General features: G+C 39.2%; 2 protein-coding genes across 5 annotated transcripts in view; both read right to left on the bottom strand.

Moving 5' to 3' along the window:
- The window catches only part of rcl1 (RNA terminal phosphate cyclase-like 1), a 24,009-nt gene extending 21,822 nt beyond the window's left edge, over positions 1 to 2,187 (bottom strand). Inside the window, exons 1-3 of the mRNA XM_079606937.1 lie at positions 1,955 to 2,187; positions 1,202 to 1,273; positions 38 to 213 (exon numbers count right to left, since the gene is read on the bottom strand). Of these exons, the coding sequence (XP_079463063.1) occupies positions 38 to 213; positions 1,202 to 1,273; positions 1,955 to 2,069 (363 nt within the window). The 5' untranslated portion in view covers positions 2,070 to 2,187. The remainder of the gene's footprint in view (positions 1 to 37; positions 214 to 1,201; positions 1,274 to 1,954) is intronic.
- Positions 2,188 to 3,900: 1,713 nt separating this feature from the next.
- The window catches only part of ythdc2 (YTH domain containing 2), a 48,535-nt gene continuing 29,935 nt past the window's right edge, over positions 3,901 to 22,500 (bottom strand). For 2 of the 4 annotated variants that reach the window (XM_079606741.1, XM_079606742.1), the window contains exons 22-31: positions 19,697 to 19,823; positions 18,938 to 19,143; positions 17,704 to 17,893; positions 15,640 to 15,749; positions 14,917 to 15,064; positions 13,975 to 14,080; positions 12,864 to 12,978; positions 10,337 to 10,540; positions 7,450 to 7,632; positions 3,901 to 4,669 (exon numbers count right to left, since the gene is read on the bottom strand). In XM_079606741.1, the coding sequence (XP_079462867.1) occupies positions 4,616 to 4,669; positions 7,450 to 7,632; positions 10,337 to 10,540; positions 12,864 to 12,978; positions 13,975 to 14,080; positions 14,917 to 15,064; positions 15,640 to 15,749; positions 17,704 to 17,893; positions 18,938 to 19,143; positions 19,697 to 19,823 (1,443 nt within the window). In that variant the 3' untranslated portion in view covers positions 3,901 to 4,615. The remainder of the gene's footprint in view (positions 4,670 to 7,449; positions 7,633 to 10,336; positions 10,541 to 12,863; positions 12,979 to 13,974; positions 14,081 to 14,916; positions 15,065 to 15,639; positions 15,750 to 17,703; positions 17,894 to 18,937; positions 19,144 to 19,696; positions 19,824 to 22,500) is intronic. The other 2 variants (XM_079606743.1, XM_079606744.1) reach the window with 2 other exon arrangements.

The following is a 22,500-nucleotide window of genomic DNA, read 5'->3' as shown; positions in this document are numbered from 1 at the left end:
TATCGAGAGTGTTTGAGCGGACACGTTAGACACTCACGGACGGGTCGCTGGGGTCGTTGGTGACGCCCTTGAGCACGGCCCTCAGCGGCGTCTTCATGAACGGCCCCAGCATCAGCAGAGCCTCCAGGTAATAGCCCACCGCCCGCTGCACGTGACACTCGTGCTCCACAGCGCCGCCCGTCAGCAGCCCCGGCTGGTAGAACAGCACCGTTCCTGCGCACACACACACACACACACACACACACACACACAGACACACGCACACGCACACACACACGAGAGATTACCACACACATGAGAGATCAACACACACACACACACACGCACACACACACACACACACACACACACACGAGAGATTACCACACACATGAGAGATCAACACACACACACACACACACACACACACACACACACACAGACACACACGCGCGCACACACACGCACACACACACACACACGCACACACACACGCGCACACACACGCACGATCAACACACACACACACACACACACGAGAGATCAACACACACACACACACACACACACGAGAGATCAACACACACACACACACACACACACGAGAGATCAACACACACACACACACACACACACGAGAGATCAACACACACACACACACGAGAGATCAACACACACACACACGAGAGATCAACACACACACACACACACACGAGAGATCAACACACACACACACACACACACACGAGAGATCAACACACACACACACGAGATCAACACACACACACGAGATCAACACACACACACGAGATCAACACACACACACACGAGATCAACACACACACACACACACATACACGAGATCAACACACACACACACACACACACGAGAGATCCACACACACACACACACACGAGAGATCAACACACACACACACACACACACGAGATCAACACACACACACACACACACACATACACGAGATCAACACACACACACACACAATGGAAAATGAGGAAAATAATCAACAATGGAGGATATGAGGAGTGTGTGTGTGTGTGTGTGTTGATCTCTCATGTGTGTGTGTGTGTGTGTGTGTGTGTGTTGATCTCTCGTGTGTGTGTGTGTGTGTGTTGATCTCTCGTGTGTGTGTGTGTGTGTGTGTTGATCTCTCATGTGTGTGTGTGTGTGTGTGTGTGTGTGTGTTGACACGAAACTCACCCGTTTGGTTGATCTCTATCCTGGTGCCGTTGGTCACTTTATCGAGGAGGCGGATGAAGCTCGCTTCAAAATCTGACCCACAGAAACACACACACACACACACACACACACACACACACTCAGAACATCAGATATTACAGCAGACAGATGAAAAACAATACACCTGATGTGTGTCTGTACAACATTAAACTATAACTGTTTTATACACTGATGTGGATGGAGTATGGACACAATTATGTACATATTAACTACTCAAAAGAGTCAAATATTTAGAATAAAATCAGAAATAAATAATATTTACTGTACAATATAGAATATAAAAATACAGTGATGCAATAAAAAGCATCATAACATAATAACAAATTGAAAAAATAAAAAATATTAATCTAGAATAAATATAAATAACCGAAGAAAACAAATTAGAATAAAATATGAACTAATCATAAGAAAATAATGATGATAACAACACTAGTTATATAATGTGTTTACAGACGCTTGTAATGTTAATGAAGACTAGGCTAATGTTGTTGGTATCTGATTGTTTTTTAATTTAATTTAAATCAAAATGGCTTTATTGGCATGACTGTGAATACTACACTATTGCCAACGCGTGGAATACATATAATAATAATAAAAACGTCTAAATAGTAGAAGAACATATAAGAACGTGAAGGTAAATAAACCGAGTACGCGTTCGAGCGGCGTGCGCGCGCGGGGTGGGTCACGTGTGCTGTGAGTTCGCGGGTCGGTCACCTCGCAGGCCCGGGTTGTCATCTTTGGACCTGATGTTCCGTATCTTCACTCGTTTTCCGCTCAGTGTGGACAACACGAGCCTCTGTCTGAAGCAGCTGCAGCCCTCGAACTCCATGATGTTACACACGTGTTGTTCTGCGGCAGGCTGGACTCAACACGGACGGGAGCCCGCGAGGAACACGCCACAAAACGCGAAGGCGGAAATACAGCGCTACACGTGATGGCCACAAGAGGGCGCCGAGATCCAAACATGTTGTCAAGTTAAAGCGCCTAATGCAGTTTATGTGTTTATGTGGTGTTATTAATCTGCTTGAACAAACTCGACAGCATTGCTGAGTATTTTCTGCGTAAAACTGCAGTGAATTAAAGACAGTCTCAAAAACACGGTTTGTAAAATTAGCATATTTTAATGTAGTACTTTAGTGTATTGAATAAAATGATCAAAATCAACAGATTACGTTGAAAATGTTCGGTTCACTTCGTTTTGTGGTAATTAACATGGATACAAATATATATATATATATATATATTTATACACGGGAAAAAAGTTTAATTTACTTTGTCAAATAAAACTGGTGCATTTTTAGTTTTATTTCCCCTAATTGTTTTGACATCTTTATTTTTCTTATACTTTTTATTTTCCTTCTTTAATTTAGTGATGAGTAGCAATCAATCAACAACTTATTTTTGATCAAATATTTTAAAGCTTGATGCATGTTAAAGGTATAGATTTTATTAATTCCCGTCACTTTTAGTAAATAATAATAATGCATTTTGTTTCTGGGGTATTTCGGGTCAAAATTATTTTAATTAAATACAATTTTTTTTAAATCGTAGCTTCATCGGAATGGTCCGAAACTTGGTGACTTTATTGGTACTTGGTATATGAACACCCAAAAAAATTGGTGACCGGATTTGATAAGTCTAAGTGGTCGTAAAAAAAATAGTCACACTCAGGACCTTCGGGTCAAAAATGACCCCCATAGGAAATGAATGGGAAATTGGCAAAAATATGAAAATACAGAGTTTTTTTGTGCATACAATCTACAAATCAGCCCGGATGCAGAAAAAAGGACTCAACAGTGAAGGGGTGAATCTCTAAAACATCAAGAGTGCAAAACAGACAAAAACACACACACACACACACACTTATACACACAAAAACACACGCACACACAAATGAACACGTGTCATTCCAAAAGCTAATTTTGGGAAATGTGTGAAATAAAAGCAATTAATAACCAACCAAACAAACAAAAAACTTTTCAAAAATAGTCTTTGAGAATTTCTTATTATATATTAAAATCCACAACCTGAAAAAATAGGGAAATATGTGCAAAAACAACTAGAATTCACAAGCCTTTCTTAAAATATGATATTGCACAATAATTATGCTCACTACATCCACCAGATGGCACCAATCTGACTTCAAAATTTGTTTTTCTATAGTTCTCTACTTTAACCTGAAATACAGCATTAATAAAAAAATATAAAAAAATCTATTATATTCAATGGGGAAAAAATGGATCATAATTATTGCATAAATATTAATTAATATCATCAAATTCTCTCAAAACACCAAAGAAAAAATATTATTGAACAAAAATACATTTCATTGATTTTGCTGGAAAAAAAAATATCTGAATCCCGCCCTCCCGAAAGTCCTGAGTGTGAGTCATAAATGATAAATGATGCCTTACAAAAATTAGTAACAATAGTAAAAACACGACTCATAAGTCATGATAAGAAGTATAATAAACATCAATTGCAATATTAAAAAAAGACAACTTGAGATAGGTCTAGAAATCACAGTGTAATTCTCTCATATATACACGTTTTTTAATTTAGTTAATTGAAATAAGAGATATGATTTTAAATAAATCGTAATATATTCATACTATATAAATAAATCAACTCTAAAGAAAACAGTAAAAAAAAAAAAAACATGCAAATAATTTCTTTATTGCAAATTATACATTTGCATAATTCAAAACAAACACTGAACATCGGGACAGAACTGGTGATCGCACAAACGAGACACTGAACGTGTGCCTGACGTCGGCTTGTGTTGTTTATTCACGACATTAACGAACATTAACGACAAACCCAGAGAAGAATGATCGGAACACAACACGCGATCAGCGCTGACGCTCCTCACGCCGAGGGGAACGTGTGCAACGCCATCATGGACGACTAACGCCTGCACAGCGGTTAAAAGAAGAGGAACTGAGATCATGAAGATTTAAAAACACTAGATCATAAAACATCGTCACACAGCCACAACAACACACACACACATGTACTCGGTGCACTGCAGACACACGTTCCTGAACATCTGAAGACTCGTTTAATCAAACATGCAGTAAAACAAAGTGAGTTTCTGCTTAAAACAAGAATGGAGTCGGAACAATAAACTTCATTTAATTTAAAATAGAAGACCGGATTATTGTTCTGACTCCATTGGCAGATTTATGTTCTTGTTTTAAACACTGACTCGCTTTATTTTACTGCATGTGTCATTAAACGAGTCTTCACATCTTCAGTCATGTTCTCCTCCAGTAATGTGTGTTGATGTCAGAATGCTGAGATATTAGTTCTGGAGACGCAGAGGAAGATCGTGACGTGTGATTGTGTTTCTGGTGTCGATCCGGATCGTTCGGTTCAGATTCGCTCCCAGAACTGCAGCAACTGACTTCCAGCCTGAGGCTCCAGCTCCTGTTGGACACACACACACACACACACACACACACACACACACACACACACACACACAAACACACACACACAAGAGACTGTTAAAATATAAGTGAGTCATTTAAATCATTGAATCATTCGCTCAAGAGATTTGTTCAAAACACTGAATCATCCAGTAATGAAACGAGTGAATCATTAAATCATTCACTCAAGAGATTCGTTCAAAACACTGAATCATCCAGAAATTAAACGAGTTAGTCATTGAATCATTCACTCAAGAGATTCGTTCAAAACACTGAATCATCCAGTAATGAAACAAGTGAGTCATTAAATCATCCAGTAATGAAACGAGTGAGTCATTGAATCATTTACTCAAGAGATTCGTTCAAAACACTGAATCATCCAGTAATGAAACAAGTGAGTCATTGAATCGTTCACTCAAGAGATTCGTTCAAAAACACTGAATCATCCAGTAATGAAACAAGTGAGTCATTAAATCATTCATTCAAGAGATTCGTTCAAAACACTGAATCATCCAGTAATGAAACAAGTGAGTCATTGAATCATTCATTCAAGAGATTCAATCAAAACCCTGAATCATCCAGTAATGAAACGAGTCATTAAATAATTCACTCAAGAGATTCGTTCAAAACACTGAATCATCCAGTAATGAAACAAGTGAGTCATTGAATCATTCGCTCAAGAGATTTGTTCAAAACACTGAATCATCCAGTAATGAAACAATTGAGTCATTGAATCATTCGCTCAAGAGATTTGTTTAAAACACTGAATCATCCAGTAATGAAACAAGTGAGTCATTAAATTATTCATTCAAGAGATTCGTTCAAAACACTGAATCATCCAGTAATGAAACAAGTGAGTCATTGAATCATTCGCTCAAGAGATTTGTTCAAAACACTGAATCATCCAGTAATGAAACAATTGAGTCATTGAATCATTCGCTCAAGAGATTTGTTTAAAACACTGAATCATCCAGTAATGAAACAAGTGAGTCATTAAATCATTCACTCAAGAGATTCGTTCAAAACACTGAATCATCCAGAAATTAAACGAGTTAGTCATTGAATCATTCACTCAAGAGATTCGTTCAAAACACTGAATCATCCAGTAATGAAACAAGTGAGTCATTAAATCATCCAGTAATGAAACGAGTGAGTCATTGAATCATTCATTCAAGAGATTCAATCAAAACCCTGAATCATCCAGTAATGAAACGAGTCATTAAATAATTCACTCAAGAGATTCGTTCAAAACACTGAATCATCCAGTAATGAAACAAGTGAGTCATTGAATCATTCGCTCAAGAGATTTGTTCAAAACACTGAATCATCCAGTAATGAAACAATTGAGTCATTGAATCATTCGCTCAAGAGATTTGTTTAAAACACTGAATCATCCAGTAATGAAACAAGTGAGTCATTAAATTATTCATTCAAGAGATTCGTTCAAAACACTGAATCATCCAGTAATGAAACAAGTGAGTCATTAAATCATTCATTCAAGAGATTCGTTCAAAACACTGAATCATCCAGTAATGAAACAATTGAGTCATTAAATCATTCACTCAAGAGATTCGTTCAAAACACTGAATCATCCAGAAATTAAACGAGTTAGTCATTGAATCATTCACTCAAGAGATTCGTTCAAAACACTGAATCATCCAGTAATGAAACAAGTGAGTCATTAAATCATCCAGTAATGAAACGAGTGAGTCATTGAATCATTTACTCAAGAGATTCGTTCAAAACACTGAATCATCCAGTAATGAAACAAGTGAGTCATTGAATCGTTCACTCAAGAGATTCGTTCAAAAACACTGAATCATCCAGTAATGAAACAAGTGAGTCATTAAATCATTCATTCAAGAGATTTGTTCAAAACACTGAATCATCCAGTAATGAAACAAGTGAGTCATTGAATCATTCATTCAAGAGATTCGTTCAAAACCCTGAATCATCCAGTAATGAAACGAGTCATTAAATAATTCACTCAAGAGATTCGTTCAAAACACTGAATCATCCAGTAATGAAACAAGTGAGTCATTGAATCATTCGCTCAAGAGATTCGTTCAAAAACACTGAATCATCCAGTAATGAAATCGGTTTGAAATCGCTGGTGTTTCTGACGTCACACACTACCTTGTAACCAATCAGATCAACGTGTGATCGTCAACCAGTGGATCTCTGAGTGAGTGAGTGAGTGAGTGGAGGCGGGGCTCATTAGCATATTCATAGAACTGCGTATACTAAATGAGGCGAGGGTGTCGCGTTACATTCAAGTGAGTTTTAAGGGATGACGGAAAATTTTTACAAGGGAAAAAAAAGCTTAAATATGTTATTATTCATATATCATTCCAGGTTTATACCACATTTTACTCCTTAAAACATGATGAAAATGTATTTTTTTCAGTCAGTTGACAGTGTTTTATGCAGTGATGAAAAGAGAAATCCAGAATCTCCTCTGGAAAAACATTCATATATCAATAAAATCAGACGAGCTGCACTCTGCCGGACAGCGGCGCTCCAGGGCGAGGTCGTGACCCCTGGTGTAGACCGCTGTCCAGGAGTGATTAGCTGGTGAAGGAGATTTACTCAATGTAAAGTTAACTAAAGTGATCATGAGGATTGTAATGTTTAAAGCAGAAGTCTTAACAAACGCGAGTCGACCAGGAAGACTTTAAAACGAGCCGTTTATTCATAAATCCGCAAGATTTAACCAGCGCTCTATAACCTGAGCATGCGGACCGAACGCTCCGGGCCGGGGGAGTGAGTGAGCCGCACCTGCCCGTCTCTGCTGATCTGGACCCGCTTGCTGTCGTTCCAGGGGTTCAGGAGGTGCTGCGTCAGCTGGAACGGCAGACTCTCCCGCCGGACCCACTCCACCCCGAACACACCGCCCAGACCCACCGAGCCCCAGTCCAGACACCGCTCGCCGCTGATGGACGACGCCATGCGCGCGTAACCCTGAGAGAGAGAGGGCGAGAGAGAGAGAGGGCGAGAGAGAGAGGGGGGGGGGGGCGAGAGAGAGAGAGGGGGGGGGGGGGCGAGAGAGAGAGAGGGCGAGAGAGAGAGAGGGCGAGAGAGAGGGGGGGGGGCGAGAGAGGGGGGGGGCGAGAGAGAGAGAGGGCGAGAGAGAGAGAGAGGGGGGGGGGCGAGAGAGAGAGAGGGGGGGGGGCGAGAGAGAGGGGGGGCGAGAGAGAGAGAGGGCGAGAGAGAGAGAGGGCGAGAGAGAGAGAGAGGGGGGGGGCGAGAGAGGGGGGGGGCGAGAGAGAGAGGGGGGGGGGGGGCGAAAGAGAGGGGGGGGCGAGAGAGAGAGAGGGGGGGGGGGCGAGAGAGAGAGGGGGGGGCGAGAGAGAGAGGGGGGGGCGAGAGAGAGAGGGGGGGGGGGGGCGAGAGAGAGAGAGGGGGGGCGAGAGAGAGAGAGGGAGGGGGGGGGGGCGAGAGAGAGAGAGAGAGAGAGAGGGGGGGGCGAGAGAGAGAGAGAGAGAGGGGGGGGGGCGAGAGAGAGAGAGAGAGAGAGAGAGAGAGAGAGGGGGGGGGGGCGAGAGAGAGAGAGAGAGAGGGGGGGGCGAGAGAGAGAGAGAGAGGGGGGGGAGAGAGAGAGAGGGGGGGGCGAGAGAGAGAGAGAGAGGGCGAGAGAGAGAGAGGGGGGGGGGGCGAGAGAGAGAGAGAGAGAGGGGGGGGCGAGAGAGAGAGAGAGAGGGGGGGGGGCGAGAGAGAGAGAGGGGGGGGTGAGAGAGAGAGAGAGAGAGGGGGGGGCGAGAGAGAGAGAGAGAGGGGGGGGCGAGAGAGAGAGAGAGGGGGGGGCGAGAGAGAGAGAGAGAGGGGGGGCGAGAGAGAGAGAGAGAGGGCGAGAGAGAGAGAGAGGGGGGGGGCGAGAGAGAGAGAGAGGGGGGCGAGAGAGAGAGAGAGGGGGGGGCGAGAGAGAGAGAGAGGGGGGGGCGAGAGAGAGAGAGAGAGAGAGGGGGGGGCGAGAGAGAGAGAGAGGGGGGGGAGAGAGAGAGAGAGGGGGGGGGCGAGAGAGAGAGAGAGGGCGAGAGAGAGAGAGAGACAGACACACACACGATTATTTTAGTTGGCTCATAGATTTCCATTGTTGTTCCTTCAGGTTAATGAGGGCGAGAGACACACACACACACACACACACAGTTTAGGGTTGTCAAAATGGCTGAAAAGCTAAATTTGAGTTTCTTTCTTAAATATTACATTATATTCGCAATACTACGTTAGAGGAAACAAGTGTTGTAATGTCTCCTATGGCCACAAGAGGGCGCAAGCGAGCGCAATGAGTAAATCTAGAACCAAATCAAATCAAATCACCACATCTTTATTGAAATCAAATTAACTTTTTAAAGTGCATTAAAATCGTTCGAACAGGAATCCGCTAACGCCTAAAGCGCAGCTACTGACGTCATGCGTAGCGTAAATATCAGCGGTGCGCCGCATTAAGGCCATTGCACACTGAGTCCGAAATTCGCATCCGAAATTTTCGTACGTTAAAAAATAAATACGACCTCACGGTATGTCAATCACGCTTGCACACTGCCTCCGAAACTTGCGTCCGTCATAAAAAAAATCTAAACGGGTTCCATTTTCTGCGTTTTTCGCATCCGTAACAAGCAGTCTGAATGTGTTTGACTATTCAGAGCCAGCGAATCACGAATACGGAAAAACGCATACGAAAATGTTGGACTCAGTGTGCAATGGCCTTTACTCGCATAAGTAGCGCTTTAGGCTTCAGTGGAATCCGTATGTTCGTGTGGCCGGAAGCTAGTTATTTTACTTTATAAAGTTTTTAATTAAATATTTTTCTTACCCAAACGAATGGCTTTGCTTCAGAAGGCCTTTAGCATTAGCATTTTAACTAGTGAAAATGTAATTGTTGATGTCAGGAAATCACTTTTTTTTAATACGAATATTCGAAATTCTAATTTCTATGTGACAGCCCTGGCCAGTGTTGATGTGAGCGGCACCGATGGATGTTTGTCGTCGCTTGGGTTGGGTCTCGTTAGAGTTTTAATGATTCCGATTTTTTTATTGTTTTTGATGATTCCAATTTTGATTCTGCTTTTCGATTCCAATAAGGTAAAAAAAAAAAATGTGGATATCATTCATTTAGTCTTATTTCAGAATGTTTAATTGTATCTGAATATCATGAACATGATCAACAGCTTAAAGAACACTAACATGAGGAACGCTTGCCTGTGGTTTAAAAACAACTAGCCGAACTAATATAACTCAAGCATTATGAAAGACAATAAACACTCATTACGGTAATTAAAAAATTAGAAATCGCAAAAAATAGACACAACTGAACATTTACGATTGAAATAAACAGTGTTCTAAGATTTTCAGTATTCAGATGCAGAAACTAATCAACTGAAAAATAACACTGCACTTTATAAATAAAATATATTTTACAAATATAGTTACAAAGCAGGAATATTAGTGCTGTCACTTTAAGACACAGGTCTTTTTTTGGCACGAGTCCAATGCACTGATACACAGAACACAGTCTCTCGCACTCGAATGGTTTAAACTCGTATTGAAAGGCTCACAACGGAACCGATAAGAGGAATCGAAATAGTAATTTTACAACAAGTATCCGATTCCTGACCTCAAGTTTTGTCTTTTGCGATCCCCAGCCCTAGAGGCGTCTCACACACACCTGGAAGTGTCCGGAGCCCTGGACGGAGAACACGAGGAACACGGCGCTGCTCTCCTGGAAGGCCCGGGTCAGCTTGTGCTCGTTGCTGGGAGTAGTGGACCAGATCCCTCTCTGCTGGGACAGCTCGATGTTCCTCATGTTGCTGCTCTTCATGATGAAGTACCGCACACAGGAGCGCGGCGGCCTCGGGGACGGGGACACGCTCTACACACACCAACACATCACACTTCAGCTCAACCAGCACTCCGTGTCCGGTACTGCCGCTCATTCCAGGACAAATCAAGACCGAAACTCAGAAGGACAGGATCATACTTACTACTGATGCTCGATATATCGGCCGATATCGGTTCCTTTTTATCGGCTACATAAAATCATAATGAAAACATTATGTTTAATTGTGTGTTTGGGATATGGCTTGTAAATCGTGAGACTTGGTTTTGTAATCAGGCTCTCAAAAATTATATAAAAATTTGGATTTAAAGTTATCGGCCGATATATCGGTTATCGGTTTTCAAATATAATTAATTATCGGTTATTGGTATCGGCCAAAATTTTCCGTTCATTTCATGACAGATGCACCAGAAAGACAGAAATTCAGAAGGACAGGATCATACTTACTACTGATGCTCGATATATCGGCCGATATCGGTTCATTTTCAATGTTATCGGCCCGATAAGAACATTTCTCTGATATATTAAAGCTGATAAATAATGTATTCTATCCTCCAGCGGACACTTCAGATGCGCACTGTTCAACATGATGATTATGAACTGCTCGAAATATGATTGACATCACTTCCTCAAACTTCCTCAAACTTCACTTCCTCAAAAAAAGGAGTTCAGTGCAACATGTGTCATATCGGCTACATAACATTATAATGAAAACATATGTATAATTGTGTGTTTGGGATACGGCTTTTAAATGGAGAGACTTTTGTTTTTGTAATCAGGCTCACAAAAATTATATAAAAATTTGGATTTTAAGTTATCGGCCGATATATCGGTTATCGGGTTTCAAATATAATGAATTATCGGTTATATCGGTATCGGTTATTTTCATATCGGTCCATCCCTAATACTTACCTAGTTAATTTACTATATTAAGAATGTTTTCTGAGATGTAATGTTTAAATATGCAAATTAGATACTATCTAATTAAATATGCACACATTTGCATATATTTCCAGGAGAGATAACTCCAGGTTTAAGATTCTTGCCTGATTTTGTTGATATATTGAATGTTTTTCCAGAGGAGATTCTGGATTTCTCTTTTCATCACTGCATAAATCATAAAACACTGTCAACTGACAGAAAAAATAATAATTTTCATCATGTTTTAAGGAGTAAAATGTTGTATAAATAATAATAATACTTACTATAGGGTTAGGATTTGGTTGAGGGTTAGTTGCATGTAATTATGCATAATTTACTGTTAGTACTACGGTAAGTACATGTAACAATGACACTGTAAAATAAAGTGTTACCCTCATTTGCATACGTTTACAGAAGAGGAATCTGAACACTGGATAAAGCTTTCAAATATAATGAATTATCGGTTATTTTCATATCGGTCCATCCCTAATACTTACCTAGTTAATTTACTATATTAAGAATGTTTTCTGAGATGTAATGTTTAAATATGCTAATTAGGTACAATCTAATTAAATATGCACACATTTGCATACATTTCCAGGAGAGAAATCTGATCACTGGATAAAGCTTGTCTGATTTTGTTGATATATTGAATGTTTTTCCAGAGTCTCGGATTTCTCTTTTCATCACTGCATAAATCATAAAACACTGTCAACTGACAGTGAAATTTTCATCATGTTTTAGGGAGTAAAATGTGGTATAAACCAGGCAAATGATATGAATAAACCTCCAGCATATAGATGTGAATACAACTGTAAGGTTTGGTGTGTGTGAAGCTGCTGAAGTGGAGATTTCTGACTTTACAGAGCAAATAAAGTGCAATAAAATAAACACTTAAAGTCCCAATGTAGTCAATAATTGTATCCCTTAAAACTCATCAAAATTACATATTTAAACGTTTTTCCTTGAAAAATGCCTTAAAATATTTAAAATGTAACTCGACACCCTCGCCTCATTTAGTATGCGTGGTTCTCTGAATATGCAAATGAGCCCCGCCTCCACTCACTCACTCACTCAGAGATCCACTGGGTGACGATCACACGTTGATCTGATTGGTCAAGGTAGTGTGTGACGTCAGAAACACCAGCGATGTCAAACCGTGTGTTTGAGACTGTCTTTGGTTCACTGCAGTTTTATGGAGAAAATACTCAGCAATGCTGTCCACTTATGAACTTACACATGTGTGTGTTAAAGCAGATTAATAACTCCACATACACACATAAACTACATTAAAAGCTGGATTTACACCACAGGGGGACTTTAGAAGTGTATTTTGGGTGTTTGAATAGCCTAAAAATGACCAGTACATGAAAAAAACACCGGTTTCGTGTTAAATATTGGAAGAGTGCAGTCGTGAACCCGTAACCTCACGTACTTTCCCAGAAGCGGGAGATGAAGGGTCGTCAGCGCTGTTAAACGGGACGAGGTCCTCTACCAGCGGCTTCGAGTGAAGCGACCTGTGAATCTTCATCTGAGACGCCAGCCGAGGTCTGCGGGAAACACACACACACACACACACACACACACACACACACACAAGAGACTGTTAAAATATGAGTGAGTCATTGAATCATTCATTCAAGAGATTCGTTCAAAACACTGAATCACCCAGTAATGAAACAAGAGAGTCATTGAATCATTCACTCACACACACACACACACCTGTTCGGGTTGGGTGGTCTTAGCTGACCAAACCTCTTTAAAGGTGACATATTAAGGGCCGGTAATATTATCATAAGATCCTCTTCATACGTCAGAAGGGGAGTGGAATCTGATCGGTTTATGTTTTGTCATGCTTGCAGAGAAAGATTCACCAGAACTAAGTTACTGGGTTTCACTTTTCACGTTTTCTGGGTTGGTAGAAGCACCGGGGACCCGATTACAGCACTTAAAGGCCTTTAGTGTGAATATGTTAGATTATGAATAAACTGGTGTGTCCGAAACAATGACAAAATGCGCATTTAGGAGATATAAGCATTCAAAACTCACTCTCTCACTTCTGCTCAAGTGAATCAGGGATTTGTATGACATCACCGCTCCTGTCCAATCAAATGCTCTGTAGAATCTAAAGCTCCGCCCCCTCTGCTATAAACACCGCCTGACACACACAGAGCATCATGTGGAGTGTGTGTTCGGCGGCTCAAACACTCGAGGTGTATTCTGCTCTGCAACTGTACGCTGGTTAAGAATGAGATGTATTGAATCCTCTACTATTGAATCCAGCGGATCATCAGCGCTCGGATACGCTCCCGTGTGCTGTCAGTCTGTGAGGGAAACTAAACGCTATTGGCTGCTGGGCCATTCAATAAGTCATTCAATAAGTCCCGCCTTAACTTCCTGTTTCAGACGAAATTACGTTAACGCATCAAACAAAGCTGCGCGTTCCAAGGCACCTTTAACGGTTAGTCGCCTATTAGGGAGCACACACACACACACACACACACACACACACACACACACACACACACACACACACACACAAACACCTGTCGGGGCTGGGCGTCTCCTCCGGGCTCCTGCAGGTCGTCTGCGGGGCCTCGTCAGAGTTCATGGGTCGGGGTCTCTGGCCGATGCCGGTGGGCTGCTGGAGGCCTGTGTGATGGAGTGTGTAATCAATAAGATCAATAACTGTATTATAAACATTATGAGTTGAACATATGAACATAGGGTTATGGCTGAAAACACGTTCTTTGGTCAGCCAGGGGATAAAGTTAGCTAATGTAATATGATTGTTCTCCTTAAAGCTGCAGTACGTTACTTTTGGCGTGCTAGCGATTAATAAACATGCATTTATTAACAGAACAATGCGTCTTGCGGAAGAAGAAGATTGTAGCCGGAACTACTTCTCTATTAGTTATTCTCTATAGTTCCTATCCTTGATCCTGAGAGGGGTTAGGGTTAGGGCGATATCTTGTCCTTTTAACAGTTAAGGGGTTTTCCCGCGACATCATTTATGATTTAAATGATGCGTCTTGCTTCTCCGTGATCACAAGTTTGAGTCCTTTCAATGTAAAGTCTTTTCTGCTGACTGACTCACTCATAAACACAGTCTGTGCCGCCATCTAGTGGCGAAATAATGTATGTAACTTCTGTTGCTGTTTACAGTCAGGGACTATTTTTTCCAGCGGAAGGACGGCTTTTAGTGATTTTACTTCATGAAAGTTGTATAGATGCATATTTTTCGGCTTTAATAGTTGTATTGTGGGGTAACCGTGTTATAAAAGCAATAAGGTACTCGAGGCAAGTGCTGTGTGGTGAATAATCGTGACTCCACTTCGCGTCGAGCCGAACAACGCCCTTCAGCCGTGACGTATTCCCCATACAGCACAGCCTCGAGTACCTTATTGCTTACATATTACATTTCTGTCAACAGATCCTCCTAAATATTACACAATGAAGTCAGGTGTGGAAGGAGAGATGAAGCACACCTGAGACCAGCTCCTCTGCCGACAGCACCGACACCAGTGTGCGGATCGTGGCCTCGTCCAGCTGAGAACAGGCTTTAGACGGAGAGCGGATCCGGCGCAGGAACAAGCTCTGCCAGCGCTGTCTGAGCCCGAACACCAGCTCCGCCATCTGCACACACACACGCACACACACACACACACACGCACACACACACACACGCACACACACACACACACACAGGCACACGCACACACACACACACACACACACACACACACACAGTTTAATTACCTTATTTTATTGTGTATTGTTGTTATAATTCTAATTTAATTTTTTTATTCTATTTATATTATTTGATGCTTATAATACTTTAATAATATTTTTTTTCTTATTATTTAATAATAATAAAATAATCATTCCAAAAACAATTTTGCAATTTAATAACTGCAAACTGACAGTAAAATACAGACTTTAATTGGTTTATTTTATTGCATATTGCTGTTAATAATACATTTTGTTTTATATTTATAATATAAAAAATATATATATAATAATATGGATTTTGAAATTAAAAAAATGCAAACTGACACAGAGATCGTATAATTATGTAAAATATAGATTTTATTATCATAATTTAATTATAAATCGTTATTCATTTTATCAATATGAATTTTATAATAAAATAATCGTTTCAAAAAGGATTTTGAGATTGAATAAGTGAAAACTGAAGAAGCGAGTCGTACCTCTCGGTCGAGTTTGAAGTTGAGCCAGTCGTCGATGCTGATGTGGGCCAGACGCGCCGAGGCCCGGTCCTCCATCTCACTGTCACTGCTGTCGTTCACTCCGTCACACGCTGGAACACACACGCAACGACATCAGTGCTCCACTGCACACACAAGCAGCACCTCAAAGACTTCACACTTATAACACAGTTATATCGGCCACCATATCGGTATCGGTTCATTTTTAATGTTAGCAATATCGGCCCGATAAGAAAATTTGTCCGATATATTAAAGCCGATAAATAATGTATTATTTCCTTCAGCTGAGACTCTTCAGATGCGCACTGATCATCATGATGGTTTTTAATGGCTTGAAATATGATAAGAATCACTTCAAAAAATAAAAAAGGAAAATACAGTTCAGTGCAAATCTGTCATATCGGCTTCATAACATTATCATGAGAACATCATAATTGTGTGTTTGGGACATGGGTTTTACTGGCGAGACTTTAGTTTTTGTAATCAGGCTCTTAAAAATTATATGAAAATTTGGATTTAGATTTATCGGCCAATATATCGGTTATTATCGGCTTTCAAATATAAATAATTATCGGTTATCGGTATCGACCAAAATTATTATACTATTATAATAGTTTTAGATTTAGAAGTACTAGGGATGCACCGATATGAAAATTTTGGCCAATACCGATAACCGATAATTCTTTATATTTTTAAAGTCGATAACCGATATATTGGCCGATAAATCTAAATTTTCATAAACTTTTCATGAGACTTTAGTTTTTGTAATCAGGCTCTTAAAAATTATATGAAAACTTGGATTTAAATTTATCGGCCAATATATCGGTTATCGGCTTTAAAAATATAAAGAATTATCGGTTATCAGACAATATATCGGTTATCGGCTTTAAAATATAGAGAATTATCGGTTATCGACCAAAATTTTTAGAACGGTGCACTCCTAATTAAAATAGTTTTAGATTTAGAAGTACTAGGGATGCACCGATATGAAAATTTTGGCCGATACCGATAACCGATAATTCTTTATATTTGAAAGCTGATAACCGATATATTGTCTGATAACCGATAATTCTTTATATTTGAAAGCTGATAACCGATATATTGTCTGATAACCGATATATCGGCCGATAAATCTAAATTTCATATAATTTTTAAGAGCCTGATTACAAAAACAAAAGTCTCACCATTAAAATCCATGTCCCAAACACACAATTATGATGTTCTCAAAATACACTGTATTTTCTTTTTTCGAAGTGATTTCAATCAATTCATAATCATCATGTTGAACAGTGCGCATCTGAAGAGTCTCAGCTGAAGGAAATAATACATTATTTATCGGCTTTAATATATCAGACAAATTTTCTTAACGGGCCGATAACATTAGAAATGAGCCGATGTGGTGGCCGATATACAAGGCAAGGCAAGTTTATTTATATAGCACGTTTCATACACTATGGCAATTCAAAGAGCTTTACACCGAAAGGAATTATTCAAGGAAAATTAAAAGTTATAAAAGGAATTAAAGGTGCATTGTGTGATATTTAGGAGGGTCTGTTGACATAAATGCAATATAATAAACATAACTATGTGTTCAGTGGTGTATAAAGACGTTACATAATGAACCGTTATATTTTATTAGCTTAGAATGAGCATTTCTCTACACACACCGCGGGTCCGCTTACATCGACATGTTTCTACGGTGGCCCTGAGCGGACAAACGCGTTTCGTCACTATGTTGTTCTGCGTGTAAAGAGGCTAAAGCTAAAGCGGATAAAACACTGACACAATGATGAACAAGTAGCAAAAATATTCGCAATAACATCGTTTTACTGAATAATTAAGTTAATATAATTTATTAATTTATCTTTGTAAAGAAACCTCTTTGTTTAACTGGCTACTCTCTGCTGCCTCAGACGACAACATCACTTCCTGTCGGCCACCGTAACTTCTGTTGGGTGCAATTCACAACCTCACCACTAGATGCTGCTAAACATCACACACTGCAGCTTTAAGTTCACTTATAGAGGAAGCTCTCGGCTCGTTCACCTCCTCTGTGCTCCTGCAAGGCGGAGCTCGGGAGTTTAGCACATCCTCCGAATATAGCGACGGTCAGCGGCGTAACAACAGAGCAGCATCTCACGCTAGCGATCCTGTGCGCGCGCGTCATCTCGTCGTAAATCAGCCAATCACAGGGCAGGGACTCCACGGCTGCTGCCTGGCCATTGGCTGGAGGGATCTGGGTACAAATGTGTGGAGGAAAAAAACATTATGTTACTGTAAGTTTGGGATCGGTAAGATTTTTTATGTTTTTTAAAATAATTCTGATCAAGGTCTTTTACAATTTAAAATAACTTTTCTATGTGAATATACAGTAAAGTCTAATTTATTCTTGTGATCAAAGCTGAATGTTCAGCATCATTACTCCAGTCTTCAGTGTCACATGATTCTCCAGAAATCAGTATAATATGATGATCTGATGATCAAGACACATTTATGATTATTATCAGTGTCAAAGGAGCAGCGTTTATTTGAAATAGAATATTTTGTAACATTATAAATGTCTAAAAGTCTAAAATGAAATCGATAAATATAAAAATAAACTAATTCAAATTATTAACTAAAACTATAATAATATATGAATGATACTAAAATAAAAACTATAGAGATAAAAAACTAAAAATTGTCAAATAAAAATAAACTAATTCAAATATTAACAAAAACTATAATAATATATGAATGTTTCTAAAATAAAAACTATATAGAGATAAAAAAAATATATATATAAAGAAAATAAAAACTAATTAAAAATATGAATAAATACTATAACAGTATATTTTTTATTATTTTCCAAACTTTTGAGCAGCAGTGTGTATGTATACAGGTGAAACTGGAAAAATGAGAATATGGAGCAAAAGTTCATTTATTTCAGTAATTCAACTTAAAAGCTGAAACTAATATATTATATAGACTCATTACATGCAAAGTGAGATATTTCAAGCCTTTATTTGTTATAATTGTGATGATTATGGCTTACAGCTTATGAAAACCCTAAATTCAAAATTAGAGTATTGTGAAAAGGTTTTCATAAGCTGTAATCCATAATCATCACAATTATAACAAATAAAGGCTTGAAATATCTCACTTTGCATGTAATGAGTCTATATAATATATTAGTTTCACCTTTTAAGTTGAGTTACTGAAATAAATGAACTTTTGCACCTTATTCTCATTTGTCCAGTTGCACCGGTGTGTAGTTAATATGCTGCTTCTCCACACGCACCTTCTTGTACTGCGGCTGGCTCAGGACAGACGTGGGGTGGAAGCGAACCCTCTTCTCTCTGGAGCCCGTGAGGCTCAGGCTGTCCCGCTCCACATGGATCAGGTTGGGATACATCCCAGAAACCAGCGCGGCCTTGACCACGGCCCAGTTCTCCGAGTTCTGGTTCACGTCCCGGATGTCCCCCCCTCCCCTCGCTCGCACGAAGCCTGCAGAGACACGAGCGCTTCGGTTCACGGCTCAGAGCGCTCACTGATGATGACACACTGACTGAACTGGTACCACAAATGCTTTTCTTACTCAGAGTTTTTGTGTTGATTCCAGTCCAAATATCTAAACATTCTTAAATCAAGATGCATTTACAAGATGAGTAAAATTATATTATGTCTTGTTTTCTGGGGGGGGAAATCCAAATGAAGTGAGTTTTTGCTTAAAACAAGCGAAATTATCTGCCAATGGGGGGCGTTATCTTAATTATCTGCCAAGGGATAGTTGTCATTATGAATGCCCGTGCGCATTTTAGTTTCGCTTTCAAATTAGCGCCAATTCGGGGGCGGATCGCTTGAATCGTGAGTTCATTAGCCTATTATTCTTAATGAAAAACACAACAACAAAACAGTACAATGAGAACTTCGCTCCTCACACTCGTGATGAATGAAATCTGACTCCTGTTGCTGATCTGTGCTGCGACTCGTTTAGCTCACCGTTTATTAAGCACACACGTTCAGTTTTTAATTGTAGTGATGCGTTGTGAACTTTGACCTGTGGCTCGGAGCTGTCCCAGAAGCTGCGTCCGCATCCCGACGATGATCTCCATCGTGGCCTGAGAGAGGAAGTTCTTCTCACAGAACGCTCGTTCCCAGCCGTCACTGCGAGCTTTCTGCCACGCCTAGTGAATAAAAATAAATAAATAATAATAATTCAAAATTGTATTAAAAATTATAACAGTATTTTAATGATACTAAAATAACCATATAAAGATAAAAAAATAAAATAATAATATTACGGTAATATTTCTGACCTGAGGTTATTACGGTAATATTTATGACCTGAGGTTATTACGGTAATATTTCTGACCTGAGGTTATTACGGTAATATTTCTGACCTGAGGTTATTACGGTAATATTTCTGACCTGTGGTTATTACGGTACTATTTCTGACCTGAGGTTATTACGGTAATATTTCTGACCTGAGGTTATTACGGTAATATTTCTGACCTGAGGTTATTACGGTAATATTTCTGACCTGAGGTTATTACGGTAATATTTCTGACTTGTGGGTATTACAGTAATATTTCTGCCCTGTGGGTATTACAGTAATATTTCTGACCTGTGGGTATTACAGTAATATTTCTGACCTGAGGTTATTACAGTAATATTTCTGACCTGAGGTTATTACAGTAATATTTCTGACCTGAGGTTATTACAGTAATATTTCTGACCTGAGGTTATTACAGTAATATTTCTGACCTGAGGTTATTACAGTAATATTTCTGACCTGAGGTTATTACAGTAATATTTCTGACCTGAGGTTATTACAGTAATATTTCTGACCTGTGGTTATTAAGGTAATAATTCTGACCTGTGGTTATTACAGTAATATTTCTGACCTGTGGTTATTACGGTAATAATTCTGACCTGTGGGTATTACAGTAATATTTCTGACCTGAGGTTATTACAGTAATATTTCTGACCTGTGGTTATTACAGTAATATTTCTGACCTGAGGTTATTAGTAATATTTCTGACCTGTGGATATTACAGTAATATTTCTGACCTGAGGTTATTACAGTAATATTTCTGACCTGAGGTTATTACAGTAATATTTCTGACCTGAGGTTATTACAGTACTATTTCTGACCTGAGGTTATTACAGTACTATTTCTGACCTGAGGTTATTACAGTAATATTTCTGACCTGAGGTTATTACAGTAATATTTCTGACCTGAGGTTATTACAGTAATATTTCTGACCTGTGGTTATTACAGTAATATTTCTGACCTGAGGTTATTACAGTAATATTTCTGACCTGAGGTTATTACAGTAATATTTCTGACCTGAGGTTATTACAGTACTATTTCTGACCTGAGGTTATTACAGTAATATTTCTGACCTGAGGTTATTACAGTAATATTTCTGACCTGTGGGTATTACAGTAATATTTCTGACCTGAGGTTATTACAGTAATATTTCTGACCTGAGGATATTACAGTAATAGTTCTGACCTGAGGGTATTACAGTAAAATTTCTGACCTGTGGGTATTACAGTAATATTTCTGACCTGTGGGTATTACAGTAATATTTCTGACCTGTGGTTATTACAGTAATATTTCTGACCTGAGGTTATTACAGTAATATTTCTGACCTGAGGTTATTACAGTAATATTTCTGACCTGAGGTTATTACAGTAATATTTCTGACCTGAGGTTATTACGGTAATATTTCTGACCTGAGGTTATTACGGTAATATTTCTGACCTGAGGTTATTACGGTAATATTTCTGACCTGTGGTTATTACGGTAATAATTCTGACCTGTGGTTATTACGGTAATATTTCTGACCTGTGGTTATTACGGTAATATTTCTGACCTGAGGTTATTACAGTAATATTTCTGAACTGAGGTTATTACAGTAATATTTCTGACCTGAGGTTATTACAGTAATATTTCTGACCTGTGGTTATTACAGTAATATTTCTGACCTGAGGTTATTACAGTAATATTTCTGACCTGTGGGTATTACAGTAATATTTCTGACCTGTGGGTATTACAGTAATATTTCTGACCTGTGGGTATTACAGTAAAATTTCTGACCTGAGGTTATTACAGTAATATTTCTGACCTGAGGTTATTACAGTAATATTTCTGACCTGAGGTTATTACAGTAATATTTCTGACCTGTGGTTATTACAGTAATATTTCTGACCTGTGGCTATTACAGTAATATTTCTGACCTGTGGTTATTACAGTAATATTTCTGACCTGAGGTTATTACAGTAATATTTCTGACCTGAGGTTATTACAGTAATATTTCTGACCTGAGGTTATTACAGTAATATTTCTGACCTGAGGTTATTACAGTAATATTTCTGACCTGTGGTTATTAAGGTAATAATTCTGACCTGTGGTTATTACAGTAATATTTCTGACCTGTGGTTATTACGGTAATAATTCTGACCTGTGGTTATTACAGTAATATTTCTGACCTGAGGTTATTACAGTAATATTTCTGACCTGTGGTTATTACAGTAATATTTCTGACCTGAGGTTATTAGTAATATTTCTGACCTGTGGATATTACAGTAATATTTCTGACCTGAGGTTATTACAGTAATATTTCTGACCTGAGGTTATTACAGTAATATTTCTGACCTGTGGTTATTACAGTAATATTTCTGACCTGTGGCTATTACAGTAATATTTCTGACCTGTGGTTATTACAGTAATATTTCTGACCTGAGGTTATTACAGTGATATTTCTGACCTGAGGTTATTACAGTAATATTTTTGACCTGAGGTTATTACAGTAATATTTCTGACCTGAGGTTATTACAGTAATATTTCTGACC

The sequence above is a fragment of the Phoxinus phoxinus genome (assembly GCF_949152265.1).
Source record: "Phoxinus phoxinus genome assembly, chromosome: 3".
Classification (NCBI taxonomy): Eukaryota; Metazoa; Chordata; class Actinopteri; order Cypriniformes; family Leuciscidae; genus Phoxinus; species Phoxinus phoxinus.
Note: the sequence above shows the minus strand (reverse complement) of the source record. Positions and strands in the feature narration are given on the sequence as shown.